Source organism: Pan troglodytes, chromosome 1, assembly GCF_028858775.2.
Source record: "Pan troglodytes isolate AG18354 chromosome 1, NHGRI_mPanTro3-v2.0_pri, whole genome shotgun sequence".
NCBI lineage: Eukaryota > Metazoa > Chordata > Mammalia > Primates > Hominidae > Pan > Pan troglodytes.
The window spans coordinates 187134545-187147751 of NC_072398.2; the positions used below are offsets into that span (position 1 = coordinate 187134545).

The window sequence follows — 13207 nt, forward strand, 5'->3', positions numbered from 1 at the left end:
GGGAAACTGGGGAAGGGTCATTGACAGTTATTCCTGAGGACTCTACAGATCAGTGATGGACATTGTGTAACCATCAGTCTAGTTTCTAGAACCATCTCAGAGAGGACTGGACTCAGATCAGCCCCTACCATGCCTGCTCCCTCGTTTCATGTGCTAATTTAGTTTAAAGCATTCCTTATGAGAAAAGAAGACCATGTAGGCAGCACTTAGCACACTGCCTAACAACCCAGCAGCTTAATCAAAGCCAGTGTTACCATGCTAGGGGGACATGCATGAGCGTGCAGATGAGCCTCTCTACACAGAGCTCGTTCCATCCACAGAGGAGGGAATTCTTCAATTCCATCTTCTACCTTCCTCATGAGGATGCCTTTCTCCAAGTACTAGAGAGTTGTTTCTGGGATAATGACATGAGGAGGGAAATGGCAGAAGCAGCTTCGCCTAGCTTGAGTAATCCTATTCTGTCATTAAATATTTTCACTTTAATTTTTTTTTTGAAATAGCCTTTACTGCCATAGATCCTCTCAAGCCCCAAGATGGAAATGTTTCTCCTTAAGGACAACTTCTATCTCCTCTGACTGCCACCTGTCTGACCTGTTACTCCAAGGTCTGCTGGGTCTTGCTTGCATTGTCACCAGTTTCATCATCTACCCACATGTGGGCTGTGCCAATCCATTCTACCCTAGACATCACTGACTCTTTGCTCTTTGTGGCTTCCAATGTAGACTCAGGTTTCTCTACAGCTTTTGCCATCATGATACATGTACAGCCATCTATGACAACTGCTGAAGCACTGTCAAATGTCTTCTATCACTTTAAGAAAAAAGGGACTGCTTGATCTGAGCCATCTGAAACTTGTGGTATTTCTCAGCTCTGGAGGCCCTGCCTTTCTGCTCTTGCTGCTAGGCACTGCAATACCTTTTCATCAAACCAGGCCACCTTCCTATTTGATCAGTGATTCTGGAGCTGACATTAACTCCAGGTTACATTTGTCTCCAGAGCCTTGTAATTTATTTCATCTTAGCAGGAGGGATGCTCCCCACTAAGCTCTCCAAGTGCTTCGACAGACAATTTTCACGGAGGCACTCCACCAGAGATCTGCTGTGACTCTCCAATTCAATTTTGCTTCCACACTTTATTTCCTTAAAAATAAAAACACATCCTCTTTCTGGGTGGTAGTGAAAAACACAAGAGAAGTAACATTCACTGAGCACAAACCAGGCACCAGACAGCGGATCTAATGATCTAATTCAGCTTTACAACAATCCTCTACAAAGTAGTACTTCCCTTAGACCCAGGCATATGGGGCTGAAGGAGTCCAGGAGAAGCCATGGTTGGAAGATGCACTGTTCTGTTTACACTATAAAATGTCAAATGATACATTTAATATGACCAGAAAACAAATTACCATTCACACTTTCCCTGCACTCTCTGACACTGGTGTGTGTTCATGACCAACAAAGCAGTCCCATCTTTGAGATACTCCCAGGTCTCAGGAAGGATAGCGCAGCCTCATGAAATGATGTATCCAGCATGAGCTGAATGGTACTGGAGAAATGAAGGGAGAAGATCACTGTTTCCACAAAACAGTTTCCAAAAAGCCATGGCATTGAGTACTAATAATACAGATACTTGTTGTTTGTGGCAGGAGATATGAAACTTTCCAGCAATGATACATTTGACAATAGAAAACACAGAGATGGTTCCTGAACCTGAACAGAAAGAGTTGGTGGTGTCTGGGTAGCAAAAGGAATTTTCATGTGCACTGATTGGATAACAAATACATAAGTATCTCTTCTCTACCCATTGTTCTAAATCCTTAGTAAGTCAATATATCATACATGGACCCATCAACTGGTTTATACAGGCAGAGGCCTTGCAAAACGTTATTTGGCCAGGGCCCTGTCTACCTTTGGAGCAGTCCTACTCTAAGGTAAGTATTATTTTCATTTTTGACAAGAGAAAACTGACTCCAAAACTCTCTCCTGTTCTTACCAAAGCCCCTACTTTCTATGATGTAAAGTGTAATCAGCTTAAGGTAAGAAGATTGGAGTTTAAGCCACCAGTTCTACTTACTAGGTGTGCAACCTCAGGTAAGACACAACTGGTTTCCTTAACTCTTAAAATAGCTATAGTAATGTACATTTTATAGGGCTGATGGGAAGATCAGTGAATACCTACAGCAATGTGGGTCACAGTGCCCTTTGAAAGGTTATACAAATATTAGTCACTGTTCCTACTATTGTAATGTTTGACTTCTGCTTTTACTATTCCTTCTAGATTCATCTGAATTATTATCATAGTTTCAATAATTTAAGAAGGAAAATAACTGCTCATTTATTTTTCTTATTTGGATTCTTCTCTCTCATTCAACTGGCTGTCCATAAATGTATGCCTATTGGGCAGGGAGGTCGAGAGACTTCAGGGGACAGAAAGGGAGGGCCACTAAAACAATTCCATCATCTATGTGCAGGAACTTGTTATAAACTAGCATCCTAGCACTTATGTGAGCCCAGTGGAAGGGCTATATCTCATAAAATTTGTAGTTAAAATCACAGTCAAATCCTCTGTTCAATTCTTCTATAGGTCCCCAGTATAAGATAGAGGTCACTATCATGATTTCCAGATAACATTGTCCCTAAATCCACTAAGTCCAGGCTCTCAAAGCAGGTGTCACAGTTCAGGGGCTATGTAATAGAGGTTAGAGTTATTCAAAGCCACAGTACAAACCAGTGTATCTTCCTGGAGCAATACATGTACTTGAAGATATGAGGAAGAATGTATTAAGAAAACACATACATACTATGGTATAGAATGCAGAATTTTTACAAGTAAAATGAAAGATCTTAAAGATTCTTTTTTGGGGGGCCAGGTGTGGTGGCTCACATCTGTAATCCCAGCACTTTGGGAAGTCAAGGTGGGAAGATTCACTAGAGCCCAGGAGTTTGAGACCAGAGGCAACATAGGGAGACCTTATCTCTATTTAAAAAAAATTTTTTTTAATTAGCTGGGCATGGTGGCATGTGCCTACAGTCCCAGCTCCTCAGGAGGCTGAGGTTGTAAGGATTGCTTGGGCCGGGGAGGCTGAGGTTGGGAGGATTGCTTGAGCTGAGGCTGCAGTAAGCTGAGATTGCACCACTGAACTCCAGCCTGGGTGACAAAGCAAGACCCTGTCTCAAAAAAAAAAAAAAAAAAAAAAAAAAGGAATTTTTATGCTTGCAGTGGGTTGCTTTGCAATATATGCTCACTCTCCTCTACCACTAAGGGTCCTCCGGAGGAAATGTTTCAGAAGCACTGCACTAAGGAACCTAAGTTTTCCATTTTGGTTCCTACTCTCAAAAAGCTTGAATTTCAGTAAGCAAATAGGTAAGTAAATAAAAGATTACCTTTGGGTATAAGTACGACCACTGTTATATACAAGGTATGGAGGAGGCAGACAATTTAAAGTGGTCTTGGGAATTAGGGTAGGTATCTTGAGGAGGTACTGTCAAGAAAAGAGAGAAAGGAGAAGGGCATTCTCAGCCGAGGATACAATATGTGCAAGGGTCCAAAGCAGAAAAAGAGCCTGGCACATATTGGGAATTGCAAATACAGTAGTACTGACAGAACAAAGCCTGTGAGACCACAGCATGGTCTTGCTGCTAGGACAAGGAGCCTGGACTTGCTGATGGAGGCAATGGGGAGCCACTGAAGGATTTTTATGCAGATGAATGACATGCACTAGTCCAAGAGAGAAATGAGGAGACCTGGCTGAAGGGGTAACAGTGGATATAGACAGGAAGAATATTTGTAAGATATATTTGGGAAGCAAAATAATAGAGAGTGGAGGAATGTAACTAACAATTATTCAGCAGTATCTGGGGTTTTGTTTTTGTTTTTTGTTTACATTACTGTTAATCCTTAAACAGCCCTATATGATAGGTATTATTCTTCCCATTTTATGAACAAAGAAATAAAGAAATTCAACTAGGAAATGGCAGGAGGAAGATTTGAATATAGAGCTTTCTGATTTCAAAGCCCTTGGATATTGGCTGTGGCTGTTTCATAAAATACACTTTTTATATTTCCTGATTTCAAAGCCCTTAGTAGTGTTTGTTTTTTTTTTTTAACAGACTACATTTCTTTTTAGTGCTGAATAGTAGTCCATTGTCTAGATGTGCCACAGTTTGTCCATATACATACTAAAGGACATCTTGATGCTTCCAGTTATTGGCAATTATGAATAAAGCTGCTATAAATATTCATGTATGGTTTTTGTGAGACATAAGTTTTCAGTTCCACTGGGTAAATACTTAGGAGGGTGACTGCTAGAACATATTATGTTCACTTTGTAAGCTGCTGCCAAACTGTGCTCCAAAGTGGCCAAACTGTGCTCCAAAGTGGCCAAACCATTCCCACCAGCAGTGAATGAGCATTCCTACTGCTCCACATCCTTGTCAGTATTTGAGACTGTCAGGTTTTTTCTTTTTTTTTTTTTTTAGTCATTCTAATAGGTGTGATAGTATTTCACTGTTGTTTTAATTTGCATTTCCTTAATGACATATAATGCAAACATCTTTTCATGTGCTTATTTTCCATCTGCATATCTTTTTTGACCATCTGGAAAGGGTGTCTTTTTGGTTCTTTTGCCCATTTTTTTAATTGGGTTGGTTGTTTTCTTAATGTTGAGTTTTAAGAGTTCTTTGTATATTCTGAATACAAGTCCTTAATCAGGTATGTGTTTGCAATTTTTTCCCCAGTTTGTGGCTTGTTTTTTCATTCACTTAACAGTGAACTTCACAGAGTACAAGTTTTGGAGTTTAATAAAATCAACTTACTGATTTTTCTTTTCTGAATTTTGCTTTTGGTTTTATATCTAAAAACTCATTACCAAACCCAAAATCAAATAAATTTTCTATGTTACCTTCCAGAAGTTTATTATAGTTTCAGGTTTTGCATTTAGGTTCCATTTTGAGTTAATTTTTGTGAAAGGTACAAGGTGAATGATTAATTTGTACATACAGATATCTAATTATTCCAGTATCATTTATTGAAAAAATTATTCTTTTTCCATTGAATTGCCTTTGTTCCTTTGTCAGAGATCAACAGACTATATTTGTGTGGGTCAATTTATGGGATCTCTATCCTATTCTATTGATCTATTTGTCTATTCTTTTGCCAATACTATGCTATCTTGATTGTATCTTGATAGCTTTATTGTAGGTCTGGAGTCAGGTACTGTCAATCTTCCAACTTTCTGCTTCTTCGTCAGTAGATTCTGGGTCTTCTGCCTTTCCATATAAATTTTAACGTAAGTTTGTTGAGATTCGTAAAATGACTTGCTGCAATTTTGATTCTGATTACATCGAATTTATAGATCAAGTAGAGAATTGACATCTTAACAATACTGAGGCTGGGCACAGTGGCTCACACCTGTAATCCTAGCACTTTGGGAGGCCAAAGCAGGAGGACTGCTTGATCCCAGGAGTTTGACACCAGCCCCAGCAACATAGCGAGACCCTGACTCTACAAAATGAAAAACATAAAAAAAAAATTAGCTGGGTGTGGTAGTGCACGCCTGTAGTCCCAGCTACTTGAGAGGCTGAGGTAGGAGGATCACTTGAGCCTGGGAGGTTGAGACAGCAGTGAGCCGTGGTTGCACCGCTACACTCCAGCCTGGGCAACCCTGTTTCAAAAAAACCCCAAAACCTCCAAAACCCAATACTGAGTCCTTCTATCAAAATGTGGAATATCCATTTATCTAGATTTCTTTGATTTCTTTCATTAGAGTTTTGTAGTTTTCCTCATTCATATATGGATCTATGCACAAACACATTCACCCATATTTTATCAGATTTATCCCTAAGTATTTCCCTTTTTTTTGGCACTAATGTAAATGACACCGTGTTTTAAATTTTAAATTCCAATTGCTTCTTGCTGGTATATAGAAAAGCAATTGCCTTTTGTATATTAACCTTACAGCCTGAAAACTTGCCTTAATTGCTTATTAGTTCCAGAATGTTTTTGCCAATCCTTGGGATTTTCTACATAGACAATCATGTCATCTGTGAACACAGTCAGTTTTATTTCTCCCTTCCCAATCTGTATGCCTTTTATTTCCTTTTCTTGTCTTACTGTGTTAGTGAAGACTTTAGTATAATGTTGAACGGGGTGGTGAGAGGGGGGACATCCTTGGTTTTTTCTCAGTCTTAGGGGAAAAGAATCCAGTTTCTCATTAAGCAAGATGTTAGCTATAGGTTTTTTGATCAAATTGAAGAGGTTCCCCTCTACTCATAGTTTGCTGATAGTTTTTTTAAAAATCATGAATAGGTATTGGATTGTATCAAATGGTTTTTTTACATCTATGGATATGATTATATGATTTTTCTTCTTTAGCCTGTTGATGTAACAGAATATGCATTAACTGATTTTTGAAGCTGAACCAGCCTTGCATACCTGGAATAAATCCCACTTGGCAGCAACATGTAATTCTTTTTATACATTGCTGAATTCAATTTGCTAATAATTTTGTTGAGGATTTCTGGAGCATGTTCATGAGAGATATTGGTCCGTAGTTTTCCTTTCTTATAATATCTTTATTTGGGTAATAGGGTAATGTCTAGAGTAATGTTGGATGCATAGAATGAGTTAGAAAGCGTTCTTTCTGCTTTGATTTTCTGGAAGACATTGTAGAGAACTGGTATCATTTAGTATCATTTTTTCCCTTAAATTTTGATAGAATCCACCAGTGAAACCAACTGAGACTGTTGTTTCTGCTTTGGAAAGTTATTAATTAGTGATTTAATTTCTTTAGTAGATACAGATTTATTCAGATGGTCTTTTTCTCCTTGTGTCAGTTTGGGTGGTTTGTGTCTTTGAAGGAATCAGTCCATTTCATCTAAGTTATCAGATTTGTGAGTACAGAGTTGTTCACAATGTTCTTTTATTATCCTTTTTCTTTTGTTTTGAGACAGGGTCTCACTCTGTCGCCCAGGCTGGAGTGCAGTGGTGTGATCACAGCTCACCGAAGCCTTGACCTCTCGGGCTCAAGTGATCCTCCCATCTCAACCTACTAAGTAGATGGGATTACCAGCACAACCGGCTAATTTTGTTTTTTTTTTTTTGAAGAGACGAGGTCTCCCTATGTTGCCCAGGCTGGTCTCAAGTTCCTGGGCTCAAGCGATCCTCCTGCCTCAGCCTTCCAAAGTGCTGGGACTATAGGCATGAACCATCTCACCCGGCCCATTATTCTTTTTAATATCTATGGATTAGTATGTTCACTTCTGATATTAGTAATTTATATCTTCTCTTTCTCTATTTTTGGCTCTAGTTTTATCAATTTTATAGATATTTGCAAAGAACCAGCTTTTGTTTTGTTGATTTTCTCTGTTGATTTCTACTCTGTACTTCTATTATAGCCTCCTAAGTACCCTCTCCCCTTCCATTCTTGTCCCTCTCTAATCAAATTTCCTTCCTGCGGCCAAAAACATTTTCCTAAGGGTCAAAACTGATTACGTCACTACTCATCTGCTTAAAACCCTTCAAGGCATCTTTTGCCCTTGAGATGAAGCCCAAATTTCTCCTTGTTATCTCTAAAACCCCACATAATTTGGTCTCTGCCCATTCCTCCAGACTTCTCAAGTTCCACCCTGAGGTCTCCTGGAGTTTGGCAGCATAGAAAAGACAAATATTACATCTTTACACATATATTTATTTCAATTATAGATAAGGAAGAGATAAATTAGTCAATATAATGTATAGGAAGTTCTTCAATTGGCTGAGATTTTAAAAGACCATTAAGAAAAACTAGAGAAAAAATTGGTAACCAAAAACTAATATAAAATGGATTTCCGAAAATAGTGTCTAGAGATCTATAGCCCATAATGAAAGTTTGAAAAAATTACAGAAACATCCAAATATATTTTTTCATTGTAAAGGTGTAATAAAAACAATATTTAGAATCAAAAGAAAGTAGCCGCAATTCCACTATCCTAACATAATTGTTATGATATTCTGCAGTAGTTGTTATATTATATTCAGATATGATATAGTGACAGGCCTGAGGTTGCTTCATGGTTCTTGACCCTGACATATTAGAATAATCTGGGAGATGTTTAAACATAAAGGTACCTGAGCCCAATTCCTGACCAACTAAATCAGAATCTCTGGGTAGTGAGGTCTTAGTTATGAATCATCACACATAGACATACTCCTATGTACAGGCAGATTTATTCTTGGTATCAATTACCTGGGGAAGTGGAGACTTCCTGAGACAGGAAACAGAATCTTTTATTAAAGCAGTGGTTCTCAATTTGGCTGCATATTAGACTCACCTGGGCAGCTTTAAAAATCCTAAAGCAAAGGCTGTGTCCTCGCTCAGTGACTTCAAAATCTCTAGAGGGTGGGATGCAGGCATCAGTAATTTTTTAGGCTCTCCAGGTGATTCCAATATGCAGTCAAGGCCAAAAACCACTGTGCAGAGAGAGTCCTCGGTGAGCTGCAAAGTGGGAATTTGGCTTTTTCAGTCTTGATCACATAGCTCAAGATGTCTAGGAGAAAGTCTTTGAACAGTGGGCTGTGAAAAAGGCTAGATGTCATGAAGCAAAGAACCTAGCCAAATCCTGCAATGCTATGCTCTCCTGTTGTGAAGTAAGTATGGCCCTGGCTTGTGCTAGCTATAGAAGAGACAGAATTCTGCATTTTGGAAACCAGACTACTCCTCTGGATTTCTTGTCCTCTCAAGGTTAATTTCTCTGTTGTCCTCTTTTAATCTTTAGTGAAATATTTTTAGCTTTGCTTAGAGAAGCCAAGAGAAAGTATCCCTCCCACCACACACACACCCCTTTCCTCTTTTTTTTTTTTTAAGGCATTAAAGAGAAGCTGGCCGTCTGAAGTCAGCATGATGGTGGCAGAAGTTCTTCAAGTGACAGTCTCTCCAGGAGATGGGGAAAGTCAGGGTTAGATAAAGGAAGGAGCCACCTGACAGTCCTCACCACTGTACTCCGTCTCCCTAAAAATCTTCTAATAACAATATTTGAAAGATCTGGATTTTGTTATTAAAGGTGGCTCTATTCTTTCTTACTCATACCCTCTTCCTTCTGTCCTCGATTGATTGAACAAATATTTACTGAATATTTACTATGCACATAAACACTATACTAGGCATTGTGAATATATCTGTGAGCAGAACATTCCTAGTTCTTGCCCTTACAAAGCTTTCGGTATAGTTAAAACATAGGATCAAACTGACTGTGAATTTGGAAAAAACAGAAAGCTAAGTTGAATAGTGAGAAAAGTAAAAAAGTTTGGAGCCAGGCAGAGAAGGGTTCAAAGACTGGCTTGATCACATTTAGTTCTGTGAACATAAGCAAATTACTTATCCCTTCTACATCATTTTCACATTTGTTAAAATGCATTTAAATACCATCTACTTCACAGAGTTGTCCACCATTTATCCATGCAACAGATATTTATTAATTGATCACTAAGTAATACAGTAGATACTGGTTTTGGTGTTAGAAAATAGTAGGGAACAAAACAGAAGAAACACTCTAGTAGATGGAGACAGACAATAAACAAGTAAATAAAACATATGTGGCATCCGAGAGTGACAGATACCCTGGAGAAAATGACACAGTAAAGGGGAACAGGGAACGCCAATAGGGGATGGGGCTATGATTTTAAATGGGATGGGCAAAGGAGACTTTATTAAGAAGGTGACATTTGAGCTATGTTCTAAAAAGGCAAGAGAGTGCGCAATCTCTGCAGGTATCTGGGGAAGAGTGTTCCAGACAAGGGAATGAGCAAATGCCAAGAGTCTGAGGCGGGAACAGGTCTGGAGTATCCGAATCACAGCAAGGAGCGCAGGATAAAACAATAAGCAGGAAGGAGAGCAACAAGAAACGAAGGTGTGGAGGGCCTTGATGAGCACTGTAAAGGTTCTGGCTCTCATTCTACAAGAAATGGGGAGCCATTGGGGAGTTCTGATCACAGTAGTAACAAGATCTATCTTGTATTTTAATGGGATCACTTTGGCTTCAGTGTGGAAATAGACCACAGAGAAGCAAGCATAAATTCTGGAAGACTAGTTAGGAGTGCAAAAATTAGGTGAGAGATGGTGGTTTGGACAGAGTGATGATACAGAGGTAGTGAGAAGTGGCTGGATCTGAGGATATTTAAGGTAAAGCTAATAAGGTTTGCTGATATCAGATTTGAGTGTCAAAGAAATTATGCTACAGTATTTGATGTGAGCAATTGGAAGGATGTAGTTAGCTGCCATTTCCTGGGGTAGAAAAGATTCTGGGAGGCGGGGGTGTGAATCTGGAGTTTGGTTCTGGACATGTTAAGTGTGAGATGCCTAATACATATCCAAATGAAGGAAGCAATTGGGTAAATCAGTCTGGAGTGTGGGGAAAGAGAACTGGGCTTGATATAAATATAGGAGTCATCAGCATATAGATGATATTTAAAGCCATGATACTGGATTAGATTATCTAAGCAAATGTTGTGGGAACAGGTAACATAGAAAGTACCTAGTGCATCACTGGGCATATAGTAGGTGTTCAATAAATGCTTTCCCCTTGCAGCCCTAGGGAACTTGACAGGCTGTTTTAGAAGTGTTAAACTCACCTCAGGCTATATTTAGACTGCTCCATGTTTATACACTATTACAAATGACCTGGTTTTTCACAAGGCTCTGGGGGTTAAGAGTTGTTTGCTTTCATTTTCATATTTTTGAGTCTTCACATGGAATTCCTTATGAAATTAGACTGAGCATTAAAGTCCCCATGCTCTTGCCCACATGGCAACTGTAAAACACCACATTGTGGCAGCAGACAGGAGCTTTCCCAGAGCACAGAGCACCTGCCCACACCCAGCAGAAATAGATGAAACTTCCATTTAATTAAATCTGCTCCCAGAAGGCCCACGTCGGCTCAGGAAAGTCACACCTGGACACCAGGATCTGGCTCCTTCAAGGAATCCAGATGACTCATCTCTCTCCTGGACTAATGGGCACATTCCTGGCTCATTGTGTCATATTCCTTATAATGGAGACTGAGATTTCCTTAGGGTTCTTCCTGGAATGCTCTGCCTCTCTTCCTTTGACTCTTGCCTCAAATATCACCTTCTCAATGAATTCTACTTTGACTGTCCCATTGCAACTTGCAATCTCTTCAACAGCATTCCCTTGTCTTGCTCTATTTTCTTTCACAGCACTTATCACCTTCCAAAATCCTAAAAACTTTGTTTATAATAATTTTTGTTTATTGATTGTCTTGTTCACTGGTATATCCTCAGACCACAGAATATTGCCTGATACATATTAGTTGCTCAACAAATCTGCTGACTGAATGAGGGAGTATCCACTTTGTTGTTGGGGCAAGAGCCTTTACCCCTGAGACTTTTCGAGGCCCTCAACTTTGAGCCAGACCACAGTAGACCCCTTTCAGAGAGCAGATGTGCCTCCTTGGAGGTATCATTAAATCAGGTTGTGGCTGCCTGCACGTAGCAGCCTGAGTGCCCAACCCCTGGGGAAGACGGGGTCAATTCTCAGGCAACCACAAGGCTGGCAATGTCACCAACTCACCAGTCTCACATTCTAGTTATTCCTGTTTCTCTCCAAACCATATTCTTCTCAGTTTTCTTATCCTCAAGTCACTGCTCTCTGCTTCTTCTTGGTCCAATTTCCTACTTCTCCCCTGGCACAGCCCACACTCTAACTTTCAATTATGTGGCATAAAACTGTGTTCCTTTATATCCTCAAACTGTTCGGTGAATGTTCCTTCCATTTTTGCTTTCATAGAAACCTGGGTCTCTTGGGAAAACGCCATTTTTACAGCCCTCTGCAAAGGAGGCTGCTCTTTCATCTATACTTCATGGACCTTAGGATCCCTGGTTATCCTCTTTGTACTCCATTAATGCTTCCAAATCACCAATATGTCATGCTTATTATAAAAAAGAAACAACCAAAAACTTGTCTGTTGCTCATGCTATCCAGCAATACTACCCTTTACCCTCCCTTCCTGTTCTCAATCGCTTCCTCCCCATTCACTAAGACTTCAGCTCGCAGGATAGCCTTTCCAATCAAGCTTATAAGGCTGTGTCTATGTCTTAGAACTTTCCGTTTATTCCAACTAGAAAACACATAGCTGGTGCTCAAGAAATATCTGCTAAATGAAAGAGTAAAGAAATGAAATCTGGGGTATGGAGCAGGAGGCAAGCTGAAGTCCGGGTCTCATTTTTGGGCTATATCCCTGCTAGTTTACCAGACACTGATAAGGGCTAACTCTCATCCTTGGTATTACTATTGTCACCACTTTAACTGAGACTTAGTAGTTTAATAACTCACTCCAGATTAGAGCTAGTAAGATGTGGAACTGGGCCTCAAAAATCCATGTCTGACTCCATAGCTCACATTTTTAACCACCAAAAAGTTCTGCCTTCTTCAACAACAGATCTTGTAGTAAAAAGACAAGGTTTTGCACATCAGTATTCTGAATAATGTTCTCAGCACTAACAAGTGATTTTGTCATGTAGATACAAGCAGCAGGGAATTCTAAAAGAAAATATAAGCCACTCTATTCCAGAAAGACATAATTAAACAAATACAGTGAAGAAAAAAAATCTAAAATGTCTATTTCCAGGCTTTTGGAATATCACTAGACATAAGGTATTTTAGGAGTATTTCTCCCATTCTGTAGGCTGTCTGTGTACTCTGTTGATAGTTTCTTTTGCTGTGCAAAAGCTCTTTATTTTGATTAGGTCTCACTTGTCAATTTTTGTTCTTGTTGCAGTTGCTTTTGGTGACTTAGCCATAAATTCTTTGCCAAAGCCAATGATGAGAAGGGTATGTCCTAGGTTTTCTGTTAGGATTTTTATAGTTTGAGGTCTTACATTTAAATCTTTAATCCATCTTAATTTTTATATATGGTAAAATGTAGGGGTTCAGTTTCATTCTTCTGCATATGGTTAGCCAGTTATCCCAACACCATTTATTGAATAGGGAGTCCATTCCCTATTGCTTATTTTTGTAGGCTTTGTTGAAGATCAGATGGTTGTAGCTGTGTGGCTTTATTTCTGGGTTCTCTATTATGTTCCATTGGTCTATGTGTCTGTTTTTTTAGCAGTATCATGTTTAGTTACTATATCCTTATAGAAGAGTTTGAAGTCTAGTAATGTGATACCTCCAGCTCTGTTCTTTTTGCTTAGAATTGCTTTGGCTATTCTGGCT

At 39.3% G+C, this 13207-nt stretch overlaps 1 protein-coding gene across 27 annotated transcripts in view; it reads right to left on the bottom strand.

The window, feature by feature from the left end:
- ST3GAL3 (ST3 beta-galactoside alpha-2,3-sialyltransferase 3) overlaps positions 1-13207 on the bottom strand; it is a 224899-nt gene that overhangs the window by 97905 nt on the left and 113787 nt on the right. Inside the window, exon 1 of one of the 27 annotated variants that reach the window (XM_016952441.4) lies at positions 8310-8468. Within the exon in view, the coding sequence (XP_016807930.2) occupies positions 8310-8392 (83 nt within the window). The 5' untranslated portion in view covers positions 8393-8468. 27 annotated transcript variants of the gene reach the window in all.